Source organism: Clinocottus analis, unplaced genomic scaffold (genome assembly GCF_023055335.1).
Source record: "Clinocottus analis isolate CAN_PGR_092001 unplaced genomic scaffold, fCliAna1.0.p SCAF_17, whole genome shotgun sequence".
NCBI lineage: Eukaryota > Metazoa > Chordata > Actinopteri > Perciformes > Cottidae > Clinocottus > Clinocottus analis.
Genome location: NW_027175898.1, coordinates 14218201 through 14233420, shown reverse-complemented (window position 1 = coordinate 14233420; position 15220 = coordinate 14218201). Strand labels below are relative to the sequence as shown.

Here is a 15220-nt window from a genome sequence, read left to right as displayed (position 1 = left end):
TCCACTTTCATCTGGGCGAGACAGATCTGTGTAGTCACTTCAGAATGAGACGGATTGACTTATTATAAGCCCGCGCTGTTTGAGGTAAAGCTCAAGGGTTCCCAAGTTCTAGAAAATCGAGAGTCGAGGAAGTAGTTGTGATATTTACAAAGTACCTGGAAACCGGTCTCACTGTGTTACGGTTTGTTTTATTTTTATCTCGTCATATCTATCTCATCATTGATCTGTCGTCGAGCTGGATAAAAAAAACTTTCACTTAAAAGAAATGACTGACCCGGTGACCTGGAGCGACTCTGGCAGTGTTTTACACTCGATTTGATTATATGTTACAGACTCTGCAACTACTTTTAGTTCACAAATTCTGAATGTATTTGTTGAGCAAAGTTGTATTCAATGATTTTTAAATTGTATTCTTTTGCATTTATGACACAGTTGGGTGAGGAGATTAAGTACGATGTAATGCAACGACGATCCCGTGGCTGGACTTGAACTGGGGGGATGCTTCGCTCTTAGCACTCGATGGCCTCCTTAATTAACAATGAAGTGACACAAACTGCAGCCCCCACAGATGAGCTCTTCGCGTCGATCGGACAGGATGCTCCCGGTAGCAGGTTGCACTTCCTGTGCACCGCGCCGTCTGCAGAGTCTGTGCCCGATCATCGCGCATGTTCTCCACCCTTCCCAGAATATTGAATGCGGTCTGCGGACGTCAGTCCGTCCTTAACCGGAGGGAAAGAGGCAGGCAGGCAGGCGGGCAGGCAGGCAGGCAGGCAGGCAGGCAGGGGTCACTGGGTCGGGTCAGACTCGGGTCACGGCGAGGCCACGTGCTGTCGACAGCACGTCTACCAGCCATTGTCTTCATGGTGTGAATGTGAGGAGGGCTGGTGAAATGTCAGCTGTGTGCGAGCGCGTGTTCGTCTAAATTGTCTGGATTTTTATTTCCTTGTTGTGTACATGTGTGTGTGTTAATCCTCCACCTATATCTTGCCACGTGTATGTGTTTGTTTGTGTGTGTGTGTCTGTCCAAAGATTACCTGTGTTTATGTCTCCTTTGTCTTTCTGTTTTTGTGCGTGTGCATGCGTGCGCCTGTTGTCTCGGAGTTGATCTCTGGCTGGCCTATGGTTCCCCAGACAGTCTGGTTGTAATGGCATATGATGTCATGGCATGAATCACAAACAGTGACACATGCTCGGGTATAATAACAAGCCCCACCCCCACCTTGCCAACACACACAAGCAAGCCATATTACCTGCAACCTGAGCCTGCAGCCCCTTATACACAGCCAGAAGAATAATCAATTGAATTAGAAATGTTAACCCTGTATTAACACCGTCCGGCCTCTTTTATTACCTCCAACTTTTGGGTTCTTGTGCGTGTGTGTCTGTGTGTGTTACAGTTGAGACATGTAGGATTTTAGTTTCACTAATGTGCAGGCTGAGTAAAAAAGTGGCCTTTATCTCTTCATTGCCCGTAACACAATGAGTAACTAAACAGTTTCTGAACTACTTTTTCATATTTTTGTGTGCACGCATCGGCTCCCTTGCTACAGTTTCCATGACTGGCCTAATACTTGTGATGATGTCGCACTTTTGGGGTAATAAAATCTTCTTTTGAGGTAAAAAAATGTCCGCGGTTCGGCGATTTGGAGAAACGCTGCGTGTGCTTTTTCCGTTTGAACGATTAGATTTTCCCCCTTAACTTTCACTTGCGAGCTTCACAGTCCGCTCCATTGTTTTCTGTCGGATCTTATTATTTCAGCGTGTCGTGGCAGACGATGCTACTACTTTACGTTGAAGATACTGTGTGAATGTACATTCAATGCTTTAATGTGCATTAAATATATATTTAATACAATAGTGTGTTGGTGCAGCGGCACCGACCGGTCTGTTCTTTCAGCAAAGTGTTTTATCCTTTTATCCTGACAGTTTAGTACGTTCTTCGATCAGTTTTAGAAAAGAAAGGATTGCTTTCTTCTCGTTATTCTGTTTATTGTTTCGTATTTAAAATGTGTAAAGAAAAGGTCTTGTGATATCTTTAACTTGCTTCTTTTGGCTTATCATCACTAATTAATTTAACATCAAACGGGAGGGAAAAAAGCATAAAATTGAAGCTGCAACAATTTGTTAATTTGATTAGCCAACTATGTTTATTAATATAATTAACTGTTTAAGTTATTTTTCTAAGCAAAAACACGTATTCTCTGGTTCCATCTTCTCGATTTGAGAATTTCCTCTTTTTCCTATCTTATATTATTTTAATCTGAGTGCCTTCTCAGACATGGCCGAGTTGGCCGAGTTTTGGATCATGAGTCGGACCAAACGAGACATTTATTACTACTTTCTGACATTTTATTGATTTATCAATTAAATGAAAACAATATTTTTTAGCTTAATTATTTATTTGATATGGATGATACATGACGGTAACATTGCTACATTGAAATGTATTCATTCTGAGGCATAAAATGCACAATAAAACACTATATTACACATGCATGGAGACAAACCAATAAAACAAACAGAGAAACAGTCACGACAATAATCACTAGTTGCACCCCTATTTTTAAATTATCACGTTTCAGAAGCTATATCGAAGCCTGACTTAAAACAATTAAATAATATCTAAGTTAACATCAGATTAATTAATAAGCTAATTAATTTCAGCTCTCGTTTAACGGCGCAGAGCTTTTGGTTATTTTTTATAAGGAAAGCGTGTAATCCTTCTCACAATGGCAGTTTGTTCATTCACGCATCAGTTTCTGCTCAGTAGGTGGTCTTCTACCTAGAAATGGATATACTTATGTTTCTATAAGACTCTGAGGTTGAACATCAGCCAGTTGGATTTTTTTTTGTGTGTTTGTGAATCCTGGTTTTTCCCTCCTCGGGCTTTGGCTCCGCTCCAGTCGGTGTAGTACGAGCGCTGCTGCTGCTGCTGCCGCCGCTGCTGCTGCTGCCGCCGCTACTGCTGCTGCTGCTGCTGCTGCTGCTGCTGCTGCCGCCTCCTCGTACACGCACATCAATACCTCTCAGTCTGCTGCTATGATCTGCTCTCCCCCGGGGGCTTCATCTGTGTGGGTAGAGAGCAAGGCAGGGAGGTGGGGGCTGGGTGGATGGGGGGAGAGAGAGAGAGAGAGGGAGAGAGCGGAGGTAGAGAGAGAGAGCACTGGGACTTCCTGTCCACCAGCCTTTCCCGTCTTAATGGAGCTGACCCATGAAACTGAACACCTTAACATGGACCAGGAAGATGTGCACGAAAACCTGCATGTGATCGAGATGCTGCTCGTTTTCATGTCTTTGCGTGCGCGCAGTGGTGAAGCGGGTCGTATTAAATATATCCACAGAATATCACAAGAGCCCGACGTGATTTCTAATCCTGTTAACTAAAAATTATAATAAAGATGAAGAGCCAAAAGACTTGATGTTTCATTTACAATTTATACCAGGAGACCCTTTTAAATGTTTATAAATGACACTTTTTTATTACTGACTAGTTTGCCCATTATTTTCTCTGATTTTTAATAAATTCATCTTTTGGTAAAATGTCAGAAAAGAGTGACGTATGCTATATTCACTTTACTGTTATATGTTAAATAGAAAAAGCGGTACATTTTCTTAATTGAAACGCTAGAACATGCAAATATTTGGCATTTTTTGCTGGAAAATTGACAAAAAAATTATTCAAGAATCAAAATACTTGCTGATTATTTGTCATTAAACACATTATTGTTAATAATCATTCCTTTTTAACATGTCTGGGAGATTTAGACCTGTTAGTGACAGTGTTTACTATCACTGAGCAGGGCTACGCGATGTTTTAAATTCACCTGCTGTTGCACTGGGAAAAAAAGTTGTCTTTCCATGAGACAGATTGTGTGTCTTGTTGTCTCTGATGTTTTGAGTGCTTTTCAAACTCAGGAGTTCCCCTGCAGTTCTTCCACCCGGTCGCTTTCACTTTGCTCGTCTCAGCCGCCGACTATATTAGACCACGCAGCATCCATCGCCCCATTAGGCTCAAGTTTCAGTGGTACTGTAAATACTCTGAGCCGTAGTCATACCTGCACATGCTCCGCATTCAGGCCTCAATTTAGACGTCGTCATTGGGCAGAACTGACAGACTCACTGGGAGCGGCTCGCTCAAAAGACTCCTTAAAGCGCCGTTTCAAACTCTCAAGTCAGTAAAATTGATTATTAAATGCCTCCCATGGAAGTGTAACTACTGTTTTATCCATGCAGGCAAGGCTGCAAGTTATGATTATTGTGTTATCGATTGGTCTAATAGTTCAGTGACTTGGTCGGTTGTGGAAAAAGTTATAATCTCTCATTACAATATCCAGTCCAGAGTGTCATATTTACATTTCTTACTGGTGAACCAACCGTCCACGACGTTATTCGGTGTATTGCTGTATAAGGCTATGACAACTATACATGTTTTACATTTTAAAAACTAGAACTACTCAATTTTTCGCACATTTACACCCAAAAAAACTTTAATAATTACAGAAATGTCTTTTTTTATTGTCAATTTAATCAAAATCTCAAAGATATTCAGTTTTATCACTATAAAAATAAGAAATCCATAAAATATTGGCACGTTAGAAGCCGGGACCAGTGAATCTCGGTGTCATTTCCGCTTGAAAATGTGACTTCAGACCATCAGAAAAGATCCAATTTATTACAGATACATTTTCTAAATGTTTCAGCTCTACAAGCAGGAAGTAAGTCCCAGCTTGTTGGAGCACAGCTACGACCCAGCGGCTCTCTCGGTGACCTTATAACAGTTGCATATGTTTTTGATTTCACTTTTTTCAATTGTGGTTTTCACTCAAATGACATTCGTGTTTGTGTATTCTCGGATCGCCGCGTCTCATCCTGACATTGTTGCAGAGAGACGACACTCGTTGGACGCGGGCCTCCCAGAAACCGGCCAACTATTCAGTGAATGGAGTCGAGGGGAAACCCCCGTAGTTTCAGTGTGGTGACTCACAGCTCCTGGTGTCCTGTGGAATTTGGTCAAGTGCCTATTTGCGGTGCGGAGAGAATATATATCATAACCTACTTCTGCTTTGATGTGCCCGCGCTCATACTCGGGGCTTATTTATAACCGTCAAGTCTTGTGAGCGTGCATCAAAAAAACAAAATGACGTAAACGAGAGGACCAGAAACGGGACGTCAGATTTTCCAGCTCCTCTTGTTTTAAAGAAAGCATCTGAGTGTCGTTTCATAATTTGAATTCAAAACAGATCTTGGGAGAACTAAGAGGGTATCTTTTGAGATCTCCCCTGCAGCGAGAGTTTCACCTTTTTTTTTTAAATAAATAAATAATTCAACCAATGAACTTAAACTTGAGGCACAAGGGGACATCCCGCCCGTCACTGCGTCTCTGTTAAGTCAGAGCACATGAATGCATGAAGCTCGCTCGGCCTGCGTTGACCTTTTTAACTCTCCTCTCACATTCCTGCATCCGGGGGCAACGTTTTGTCATCGTAATGCCCCGCTTTACTGCACGCCGGGGTAATTCCATCACCGACGTGTGAACAGGCCCGGCTTCTGTGAGCGGACAGTAAAAACCTCCAGGCTGCCGTTCGATCCACCTCTCTCCTCTCGTTCTCTGCCAGCCTTTTTTTTCTTTTTCTTCTTCGTCTCTCTCCCCCTCTGAGTCTGCTTTGGGTGCTATAATAGTACCTCAACTGACAGCATTCCTGCAAGAGGGCACGGCCCGAATGACGACAACTTTTGGGAGGTTGGAGGGTGGGAGGAGGAGGTGGAGGAGGAGGAGGAGGCGGGGGGGTGTTCTTGTCTTCCACTTGTAGACCTGGTGAAGCCACACCTTCTCTGCTGTCTGCACCTAAAACCACACCTTCTGTTCCACCTCCCAAAAGTCCCACGACTTAGAAAAAGCCCGGCTGACCTAATAAATCAGGAGAGGAGACCTTTTTTTTTTTTTTTTTTTTTTAAATGCACATCTCAATCTTTTTATATGGAGATAATATTTGTTGACAGATTTATTGTTTAGAAAGTGTCTTTCATCTCAACTTGAGGCTGAGTAATTGCCTTGAGAGGATTTATCTGTGGTGTGCAGCCAGATTTCACACAGAGACGCTGGTGTATAGTTTATTTACATTACAAAATTCATATATTAGTCTTTTTTTGCTACATTCTAGGTGGCCACTTTTACTCCCTTTACTTACTATGATTAAAAAGCTGTAATGGAAATGATGTAAGAATTGTAGTTAATGGCTGAAACCTGTGAAGAAACACCAATATATACATGTTATGCGGTTTGTTTTCTTTCAGTCATCGCCTGTACTTGCTGCTTTTAACGTCATTACATGTGACCTGAGCCTAATTTAGGTGCATCATACCAGGTGTTGCGATCAGTTTCACACATTACACGGTTTCAGTCGAGATCATGTGAGCGGTGCAGAAGAAAGAGGTTTTTATTCTCGTGGTGAAGCCAAAAAAACCCAATAACGGCAGTTTTGAAGTTGCAGCGATGCCCCCCTGCATGAATTCCTGCCGTCTCTCATCTCTTCTCATTGCGTTTTGTGTGTCGAACATTCAGGTACAGAAGCAGGTCCACCCAAACCTCATGGCGAAGGAGGATGCCCTGCAGCACATCGAGGAGCTGATCCTGCAGCTGCTCAACATGCTGTGTGTGGCCCAGCCTCGCTCCGTGCAGGACGTAGAGGTGAGGCTCTCTACGCGGCGTCTAAATATAAATTCATAATGCGTTTGCAAATTGACTAAAATGCAATTTCGCAAACGTGTGCTACCGCAGCGGCATTCCACGTTACCGATTGAACGCGTGCAGCTTTCAATCACCTTAATGCTTACCAAAATTAGAAAGTGTTAAGAGAGTCATTTTCTTTTCTTTTTTCAGGAACGCGTCCAGAAAACTTTCCCCCACCCGATAGATAAGTGGGCGATTGCCGACGCCCAGTCAGCGATTGAGAAACGCAAGAGGAGAAACCCTTTACTTCTCCCTGTGGACAAGATCCACCCACTGCTGAAGGTAAAGACTCCCGAAGACGCCACTGTTTCTCTATCGCACATAAATCTGAACCTTCCCCAAATCCTGCAATGTTACAGCTACTTTATTGTCATTTACTTAGTAAGTATTCAGGTTGAAAGACATGTTTCAGTTCACAGAATCTGGACGTTAGCCGGCAGATTCATAGTCTCATTCGACGCCGTCAACTCGAACGCGAGTGACAGAAAGTTACGACAGTTGCTGGGAAATATTTCTAATCCAAAGTTCTGCATTTTGAAGACACGTCTGTTGCCTCAGTACAGCAGCATGCACGTGGTGCCCGCCCGCACATAAGACCAGTTAATTCTACAAGCCAACACAAACATCCTATAATAACCATTCCCTCTTCAAATAGGCATTCATGCATGTGAAACAAAGATTAAGCTACATCTCATTTATCCAAAGCCACTTACATTTTTACTTTATACACCGTAGACACAGCAACGGGAGCAAGTCAGGGTTTTGTGTCTTGCTTAAGGACACAATGACGGGGATCAAACCACCGACCCTCTGATTGAAAGACTTGCTAACCACAGTTCCCCCGAAGATAATTCAAGAAATACTTTTTAACCTGCGTGTTAGCAACGCACCTGATTGAAGCTGTTCTCATACTCCAGGTGGTGCAGAAATAGAGAGCTGACACACACAATCCATCAGTATTAAGACATTAAATTATTAAAACTGTGTCTTTGCAGCTTATATGCCTATTTACTACTGATCTATTTACTTGGTTTCGACCAGCATCTTCTTTATTTTACCCCAAAACTGAAACAGTAAATATAATTAAGATAAAATTCCACCCGCCAATCACCCGCTGAATAATTTAACAATCCTGAACGAGTCTGGTCCTGCAGGCTCAGACAGATACTAGGAACACTTTTGAACTGCTGTTTAACACATGTGTAATACTCAATATGTTGTTTTTCTGCTTTTCTCCCCCCCCAACAGGAGGTGTTAGGCTATAAAGTGGACTACCACGTTTCCCTGTACATCGTCGCTGTGCTTGAATACATATCAGCAGACATACTGAAACTGGCGGGCAACTACGTTGGCAACATTCGGCACTATGAAATCAGCCAGCAGGACATCAAGGTGTCCATGTGTGCAGACAAGGTGAGAACAGTGGGGGGGAGAAAAGCCGACGCCCAGTTCGACGGCTGCAGGTTTTGTGCGCGCGTGAAACATCCCACAGGACAATCGCTTCGACTCTTTAATTCATCCATCCCCCTTTCGTTTGTGTCTCCAGGTGCTGATGGACATGTTCGACCAGGAGGAGGACATCGGCTTGATGTCCCAGTGCACCGAGGAGCCGTCGTCCTCCGGGGAGTTCACGTACGACGACCTGGTGAGGCTGGAGATCGCGGAGGAGCGGCAGTACCTGCGGGAGCTCGACCTCATCATCAAAGTGTTCCGCGAGCACTTCCTGTCCAACCCCAAGATCTTCACGCCTCAGGTGAGGAAGACCCGCGCGGTCGAATTCAAGAGACGGCAACATCGCGAACACAGACCCAACTTTAATCTCTGCCGTCCTCGTTTTCACACGCGTTGTTTCCATGTGCTGACGAGGAGTTTCATCAAGTACTGAAACCGCTCGTTGGTGGGTAGACGTGTGGTTAGATTTACAGAAGTAGAGTATATTAACATGATGTGGAGCCACGTTAATCCCCAATGCATACGTTTGTTTTATTAGTTGTCACAGTAGGAGCTTCATTACTACAATATTCCATCACTGCAGTACGTTTAAGTTAACTTGTAATGCTACTGCTGATAATAACGCAACACTTTCTGTATATATTTCATAATAAGTGTGTTTTTTATGTGAAACAACCACAGGAAATGTTACAACATGAGCACGGTGAGCTAATAAAAGCCAGTCATAGAAACATATTGTGGATGAATTGTCATAACCTCTTTGACAGAGCTTACAAAGGAGCGCAGATCACAAAACAGCTCAACACTATAGGATTTCTGTATCACAATATATGACATCAGAAACTCCAGTTGTTGCAATTTAATAAAGTGTAAAATATTGGCTGACCCACAATGTTAGTATTAGATAAAAAAATGTCAGTCTCAAACGGATTTATTCACCTAAAGGTGCCGGATACTGATCTCAGAGAAGTCCTCTAACTCTGCTGCCAGCTCACTCTGCAGCCGGATTATAAACAACAAGTTAAGTTTCCAACTAACTGTGAACCTAATTACAAAGCAATTTCATCCAAATCCAGCGTTAAGAACATTTAAAGATTACAGCTGAAACTCTGTAATCGGCTAACTGGTAATCAGCATCAGGAAGCCCTTTCCTTTTGAAATACCCAAACAGATTTAGCAGTGTTGCTTTATGTTATTACGCCTGGAGAAGAGACAACCCCGGCGGTATGTTTCCATTTTCCCCTTTTAAGTACTTTGAATATTTGCTTTGATACGACTTGACACTTCTCAGTCTGAGGTTCCTCCACACTGCAGACGCAACAAAAGCGAAACTACTCTCTAATCTGTTCATCTTGAGATAAAAGACTTTTGTCCTTTCTGACGGTCAAAGTCGTCGTACGTCCTGTATGCAGAAAGTTGGAGCAGGACGAGGAAAAAGGCTCCAGCTACGTCGTAGCGTCTCCTGAAACACCATCCATGCCCTCTGACCACTCCAGAAAATAGACATCTGTATCTGTCACAGAGGGTTAACCAAAGAAACAAACGACCAATTACATATCGTCTAATACGGCAATTAAGTGCTCTAGAAAAGAAAGGAACCCGTATGAGCAAGGAGTTGAACGACGGGTCCGTGGGTTGAGAGGAAGTGAAGGGAAATTTGAGTTTAATGGGTCGCTGTGGCTTTTGCATATTTTGGGTTTTGGGTAATTTGTGGTATCATTTGGGTGAGGAGGATAAACCTTTTTTGTGAGGCCCAGAGGAATGCAGAACATGTAATTACTTTGAGACAGGAACAACATCTGCAGCCCTCGCCAAAATAACCTCAATTATGTCTGTTGAGACGCAGCGTAATCTGAAATTACCCCGGGAAGATGTCAGGAAAGTGTTACGGTCAAATAATGACAAGACTGAACCCCCCCATTCAGACTTCAGCAGTCGATAATCACTCGCTGCTATTTTTAGGACTCTCTCGTCTTCCTTGAATAATGATTTCCTTAAAGCACGTTGTTGTTTGGCGCTCACTCCCACCACTATTTTTGTTTTGAGCGTTTTGTTTATCTAAGGGAGGTAGAACAAGAACGGGAGCTCCTTCGGCAACACCCCGCGACACGCGCCGGCGGTTAAACGCCTCCAGAGTGTTCACGTGCATTTAACTTTCTTGTTATTGTAGGTTTACCGTGTTCATAAGTTTGTTTTTTTTAAGTGTACTTGTGTTCGTAAATTGTTGAATTGAACGGCCGACAAAGGATTTCTTTCTGTGGCGACAGTGTGGTGGGATGAAAAGAAAGAGCAGTTCATCCAATGATCCATATAATTCATTCCTACATTTGGCTAAAACTGAAACATAAATAAGTGTAAATAAGTCAGGCTGACTGCTCCAACCAAGAGAGAAAGAAGCTCTTTTCAGCTCTGACCAGCTGTGTGTGGACATGTTTTATAGTAATCGTGTTATTGCATCTCTGGATTTTGTACCTTAGCCAGTTTTTTGTGTGTGCGTGTGAACACAGTCCTTCACATCCCGGAGACAATAAGTCTCAAATCTAATCTCCTCAAAATAAAAATTGGTTCAGCAGATCAGAGATGTAGTCTTCTCTCCACATTTTATTTATCCTGGCACCTACATTACCCACAATGCAACTGAAATCAAGGCCTGTCAGCAGACTTTGATGTGTAAAATCCATGGAGTTCCCCTTTCGTAGAACGAGGTAAGCGGGGGGGATTAATCCCTCTCCCTGCAGCAGCCTTTCCTTGCTGGTTTAAGGATTCAGTCCTCTCTCTCCCACCTTTTTAATTAACGTTCCTCTTGTTGTGCAGGATGTGGAGGTGATCTTCAGCAACATCCTGGACATCCACGAGCTGACGGTGAAGCTGCTCGGACTGATCGAGGACGCCGTGGAGATGACGGCTGACGGCAGCCCTCATCCGCTGGTGGGCAGCTGCTTTGAGGATCTGGCAGAGGTATGAAGCGTTTCTCTCCTGGAAACTTTAAAACTTACGAGTTCAAGACGCGTGCTGCCAAATATAATAACCAAATTTAAATTGTTTAAATTAAAAATGCATGAAAATTAACAGATGCACAGGTTGAGAATGTATCTGATGGAAAAAAAAGCCATGATCCCAATGTAAAAATGCTCTATATTGTGGTATCTGATAGATGTCTTGCAATTTATTAATCAAGTTTGCAAGCTGTCAATCAAACAAGCTGTGTTGCACCTCTTATATACCTCAAAGTGACACAATGAAGGAACTTTAAGTTCTATTTTTTCTACTAACCTGACAAGAAAGCCTCACGCCGCCTGGCACAGAAAGAGAAGATGTGATCTCTGTTAATATTTAAGTCACCCGACATTTTTAAAACGCACCCTCGGACCTCTGACAAAAGTCATACAGTCAACGCGTTTACCTCGTTTGCAGCTTGCACCGACTGTAAACCTGTTTACTTTCCATTAAAAGAAATAAACACAAGTCCACTCGTGTTAAATAGCAGCTTAATAACTCATTCTTCTTGAGATACAGGCTGATGTTTTGTGTCCGACGCACCGCTTGCAGCCGAGCATCCTTATCGCAGAGGAGGAATACCGTCATGTGTGGACATTAACCGTTGAGTTGTTTCTTTCCTCGTCGATAGGAGCAGGCGTTTGACCCCTACGAGACCTTGTCTCAGGATATCCTCAGCCGGGATTTCCACGAGCACTTCAACAATCTGATGGCGCGCTCGACCGCCGGCCTGTACTTCCAGGTAAGATGCTCGTCTGGGCTTGTTTAGGAAATGCAATACAGAACAGTTGTTGTTATTGGTGTACATAGTCCAGATTAAAATCTGGATTTTCCACATTTGAGGACGTGTAAACTTTAAGAATAAGGTGCTTATAATCTGATTTAGTCATTTGGTCCTTTGCACTTCTGGTTAATGAGAAGACAGTTTTATATAATGTGCACTAAATATCTGTTAAAACTCAAATTCAATAAAACTGTAGTCAGGCATGTTGATTTATTATGAAGCAAAAAGGTCTTTAAAAAAATAAATAATAAAAAATAAACAAGTACCGATGTCCTGCATTCGTATAATATAGAATGTAGAATCGATCAAATATTTTTAATAAATCATCTAAATAATAACAAAAAACATGAAATATTGTAAAGAAAATGTCAAAAAAATAAATAAATCTTCATTTCTAATATGTGAAGAGAAGTAATTTACTCCTGTTGAAAACATGGTTAATATTAAGTTATTATAAATAGTAAAGTATACGTCTCATTGTTAATTATTATGTTTAAATCAATGACATGTAATTGCAGTGCTATGACTTCACAGCCATTAAAGCCGTTATGTGTCCCGCTCTTCTCTGTCATTCTCAAACAAAAAAGCCACAAACCTGAAGAAGCTGAAGAAGAAAAGAAAGTTTTTTTAAATATGAAGACGCACGTAGGTCATTTATGTGTTTACGCCGCGCAAACACTGCTGTGATATTTGTTCCTGTGTTGCTTTGAAGTGAAACCTGGTGGAATTCCTCCCAATATCGTTTGAGGGCATGTCATGACATACCCGGCGTCCTGTGTACAGTTTATTCGCTGCTGCCACATTGTTTTATTTGGACATTCTTCACAAGAATAGCATTGAATTATGCTCGATGGGGTGCAGCCCGGCGGCCTTTGAAGATGAAATATTTCGCTGGTGTTTTCTCAGGCCGAAGACCGGCGAGTCCGGCCGTTCACACGAAGCGCAGAGTTTCAGACTGTATTTACTGTACGAGGCGCTTTACTGCCGTTTCTCACGAGACGCTGGACGCCCGGCTGTCATTTGTTTGTCGATTTTGGATATTCAGATCTTTTGTTATTTGCGTCTTCGAGCGTACCCGCGGCCCTGCTGCACCTCGGGTCGAGGCCTCGCCGCGTTTACCCTCGAACCGCCAGCGAGATCAACAACGATGGCACCGTCCTCCGATTGCCCACACCCGCTGTTTATTTTCATAAACTCATTGTATGAGAGTGGGGGAAAGGGCACGAGAGTTTAAAAATACTGCTTTATTTTTGCACTGTAGCGCCGCGGCGTCCGTTTTAAAAACACCTTGCGTTGTTTCACTTGCAGTTTCTCTTGAAGGCCACAACAGTGACTCTTTGCGTACCAATATTTATCTATCCGATGGCTGTTCGCCTATCTTTTACATTTTACATGCGCGTGGTCCTCCACAGCACCTGGTATAAATGCACACGTTCGCTGTAGTGCGGATCGAACCCCTCGTGGTGTCGTCATCAGCTCTTCTGCCTCTTCAGCTTTTGTCTCACTTCATCTTCCTCACTCCGTCCTTCTTGACTTCCTCCCCTCCCCACGTTCTCTGTCGGATGGATGTGTCTGTCGAGCACTCAGCCCCCTGCACTCTGCAGCGTCTGGTATTGTGGGTAAATTACATCGCCTTTTTAAAAATAGAACAGGCAGCTACACTGCGGGCCATTTTTCTCTTGGGGAAGAAGAGGAGGAGGAGGTGGTGGTGGTGAAGGGGGGCTGGTGGCCCCGAGGCGCTTTTCATGTTGGAAATAAGCTGAGAATTAAGACGGCGAAAGACCCACGACTCGGGTTCACGCAGCCTCTGTGAAGCGGGAACACGTTGTTCTCTGCGTCGTCCTGCACCGTGTGTTTATATTTAGGCCGCCGCCACACTGATGCGGGGCTCCTGCAGAGACTCGTTTTAACACGTTATCCGACACAATATCAACTTTACTTCCAGTTAACCTGCTCGCATCAGATGGGGGGGAGAGAAAAAATAGCCCCTGACATTGAGCTGAAATTACTTTGAAACATCGGCGTAGTTTTGGATTTTAAAGCAGATTATTGTTGTGTAAGAAGCTGGTTTGGCTCATGATGCATTTTGTGCATGAACACTAGTTTTTGGCAGAGATATATCTCTAATTGAGCTTTTTTTTTCCAGTTTGCACTTCAGATTGACGTCAAACCTTCAGAACAGAACGCAATACAAAGCATCTTGGATGCAACTAACAAAGTGACTTCTATATTTATCTATATTCTCCCAGTTTGAGGAAGAGAATAGTTTATATTATTTCTAATTGAAATGAACATCTTTATTCACAATATATGTTTTTAATTGTACTACAAAAAACGTTCGTTTAGTCTTCCATCAATCATTTATTGGAGTTTAGATGAGAAGATTTGGACCTTCAAACATACCATTCATATTAAGCTGGAGCTCGTTAGCTTAGCATAAAAACGTGAAGCAATTTTTCCGTAACGTGAATAAAATGTTCTGCGTCGTAGTAAAACAAAAAGTTCCCACCTCATCGCAGCCCGTTTGCTTCGCTTGTGTATGAGGAACGCTTGATTTGTTGCCCCAAAGCGCACACTTTTAAACGCACAAATCCAGCTGAATACGTTGTGCTGCTGATTCGGAAGCGTCTGAATGTGTAGCTCTAATGCACGCGGGTGATTCGTGAACCCGCAGGAGGCTGACGTATCAATAACATGATCTAAACTTAGGTCATTGTTCCCCCGGCTGTCCGTCAGCGTGCGTCAGGCGGCTGATGTCTTTTTTTTTTTCTTTTCTTTTCCGTGCACGAGGACCGTCTCCATCTCCTCCCCTCCGCTGCACAGACGGCGTGGCCGCTGCTGTGGAGTCTTGAGTAGCAGCGTATTGATTCTGAGTCGTCTATCAGGGGTACGGGGAGGTTTAAATGGAGACCGTGACGGCCTCCTCTCCGGTTACCCAGAAGCCTTCACTCGGTCAACCTGCTTCTCCCTCCTGCGGCGCTCGTCTCCGTCTCCTTTATGTTCTGAGACGTACTCGTCTCCACAGTTCTCCTCTTTTCATCATTAGCTACTGTTATGTATTAAAACATACAAAATACTATATAATATATATAATACTATATAATTCACGCATGTCAGGCAGATTTAAACACACCCAGTCATTTAACGACGATGTTTCGAAGGTGAAAATTACATTTTCTTATTGTTTGTATCTTTAATAAAAAATATACATTCGTGTTGTTGTGAGAGAATCAATAATTTTGGACTTAGGGATGTTA

The 15220-nt window shown here is 43.0% G+C and overlaps 1 protein-coding gene across 1 annotated transcript in view; it reads left to right on the top strand.

The window, feature by feature from the left end:
- Positions 1–15220, top strand: part of sos2 (son of sevenless homolog 2 (Drosophila)) — a 32829-nt gene that overhangs the window by 4553 nt on the left and 13056 nt on the right. Inside the window, exons 2-7 of the mRNA XM_068581154.1 lie at positions 6563–6688; positions 6881–7012; positions 7979–8143; positions 8277–8483; positions 10997–11140; positions 11811–11921. Coding sequence (XP_068437255.1) covers positions 6563–6688; positions 6881–7012; positions 7979–8143; positions 8277–8483; positions 10997–11140; positions 11811–11921 — 885 coding nt within the window. The remainder of the gene's footprint in view (positions 1–6562; positions 6689–6880; positions 7013–7978; positions 8144–8276; positions 8484–10996; positions 11141–11810; positions 11922–15220) is intronic.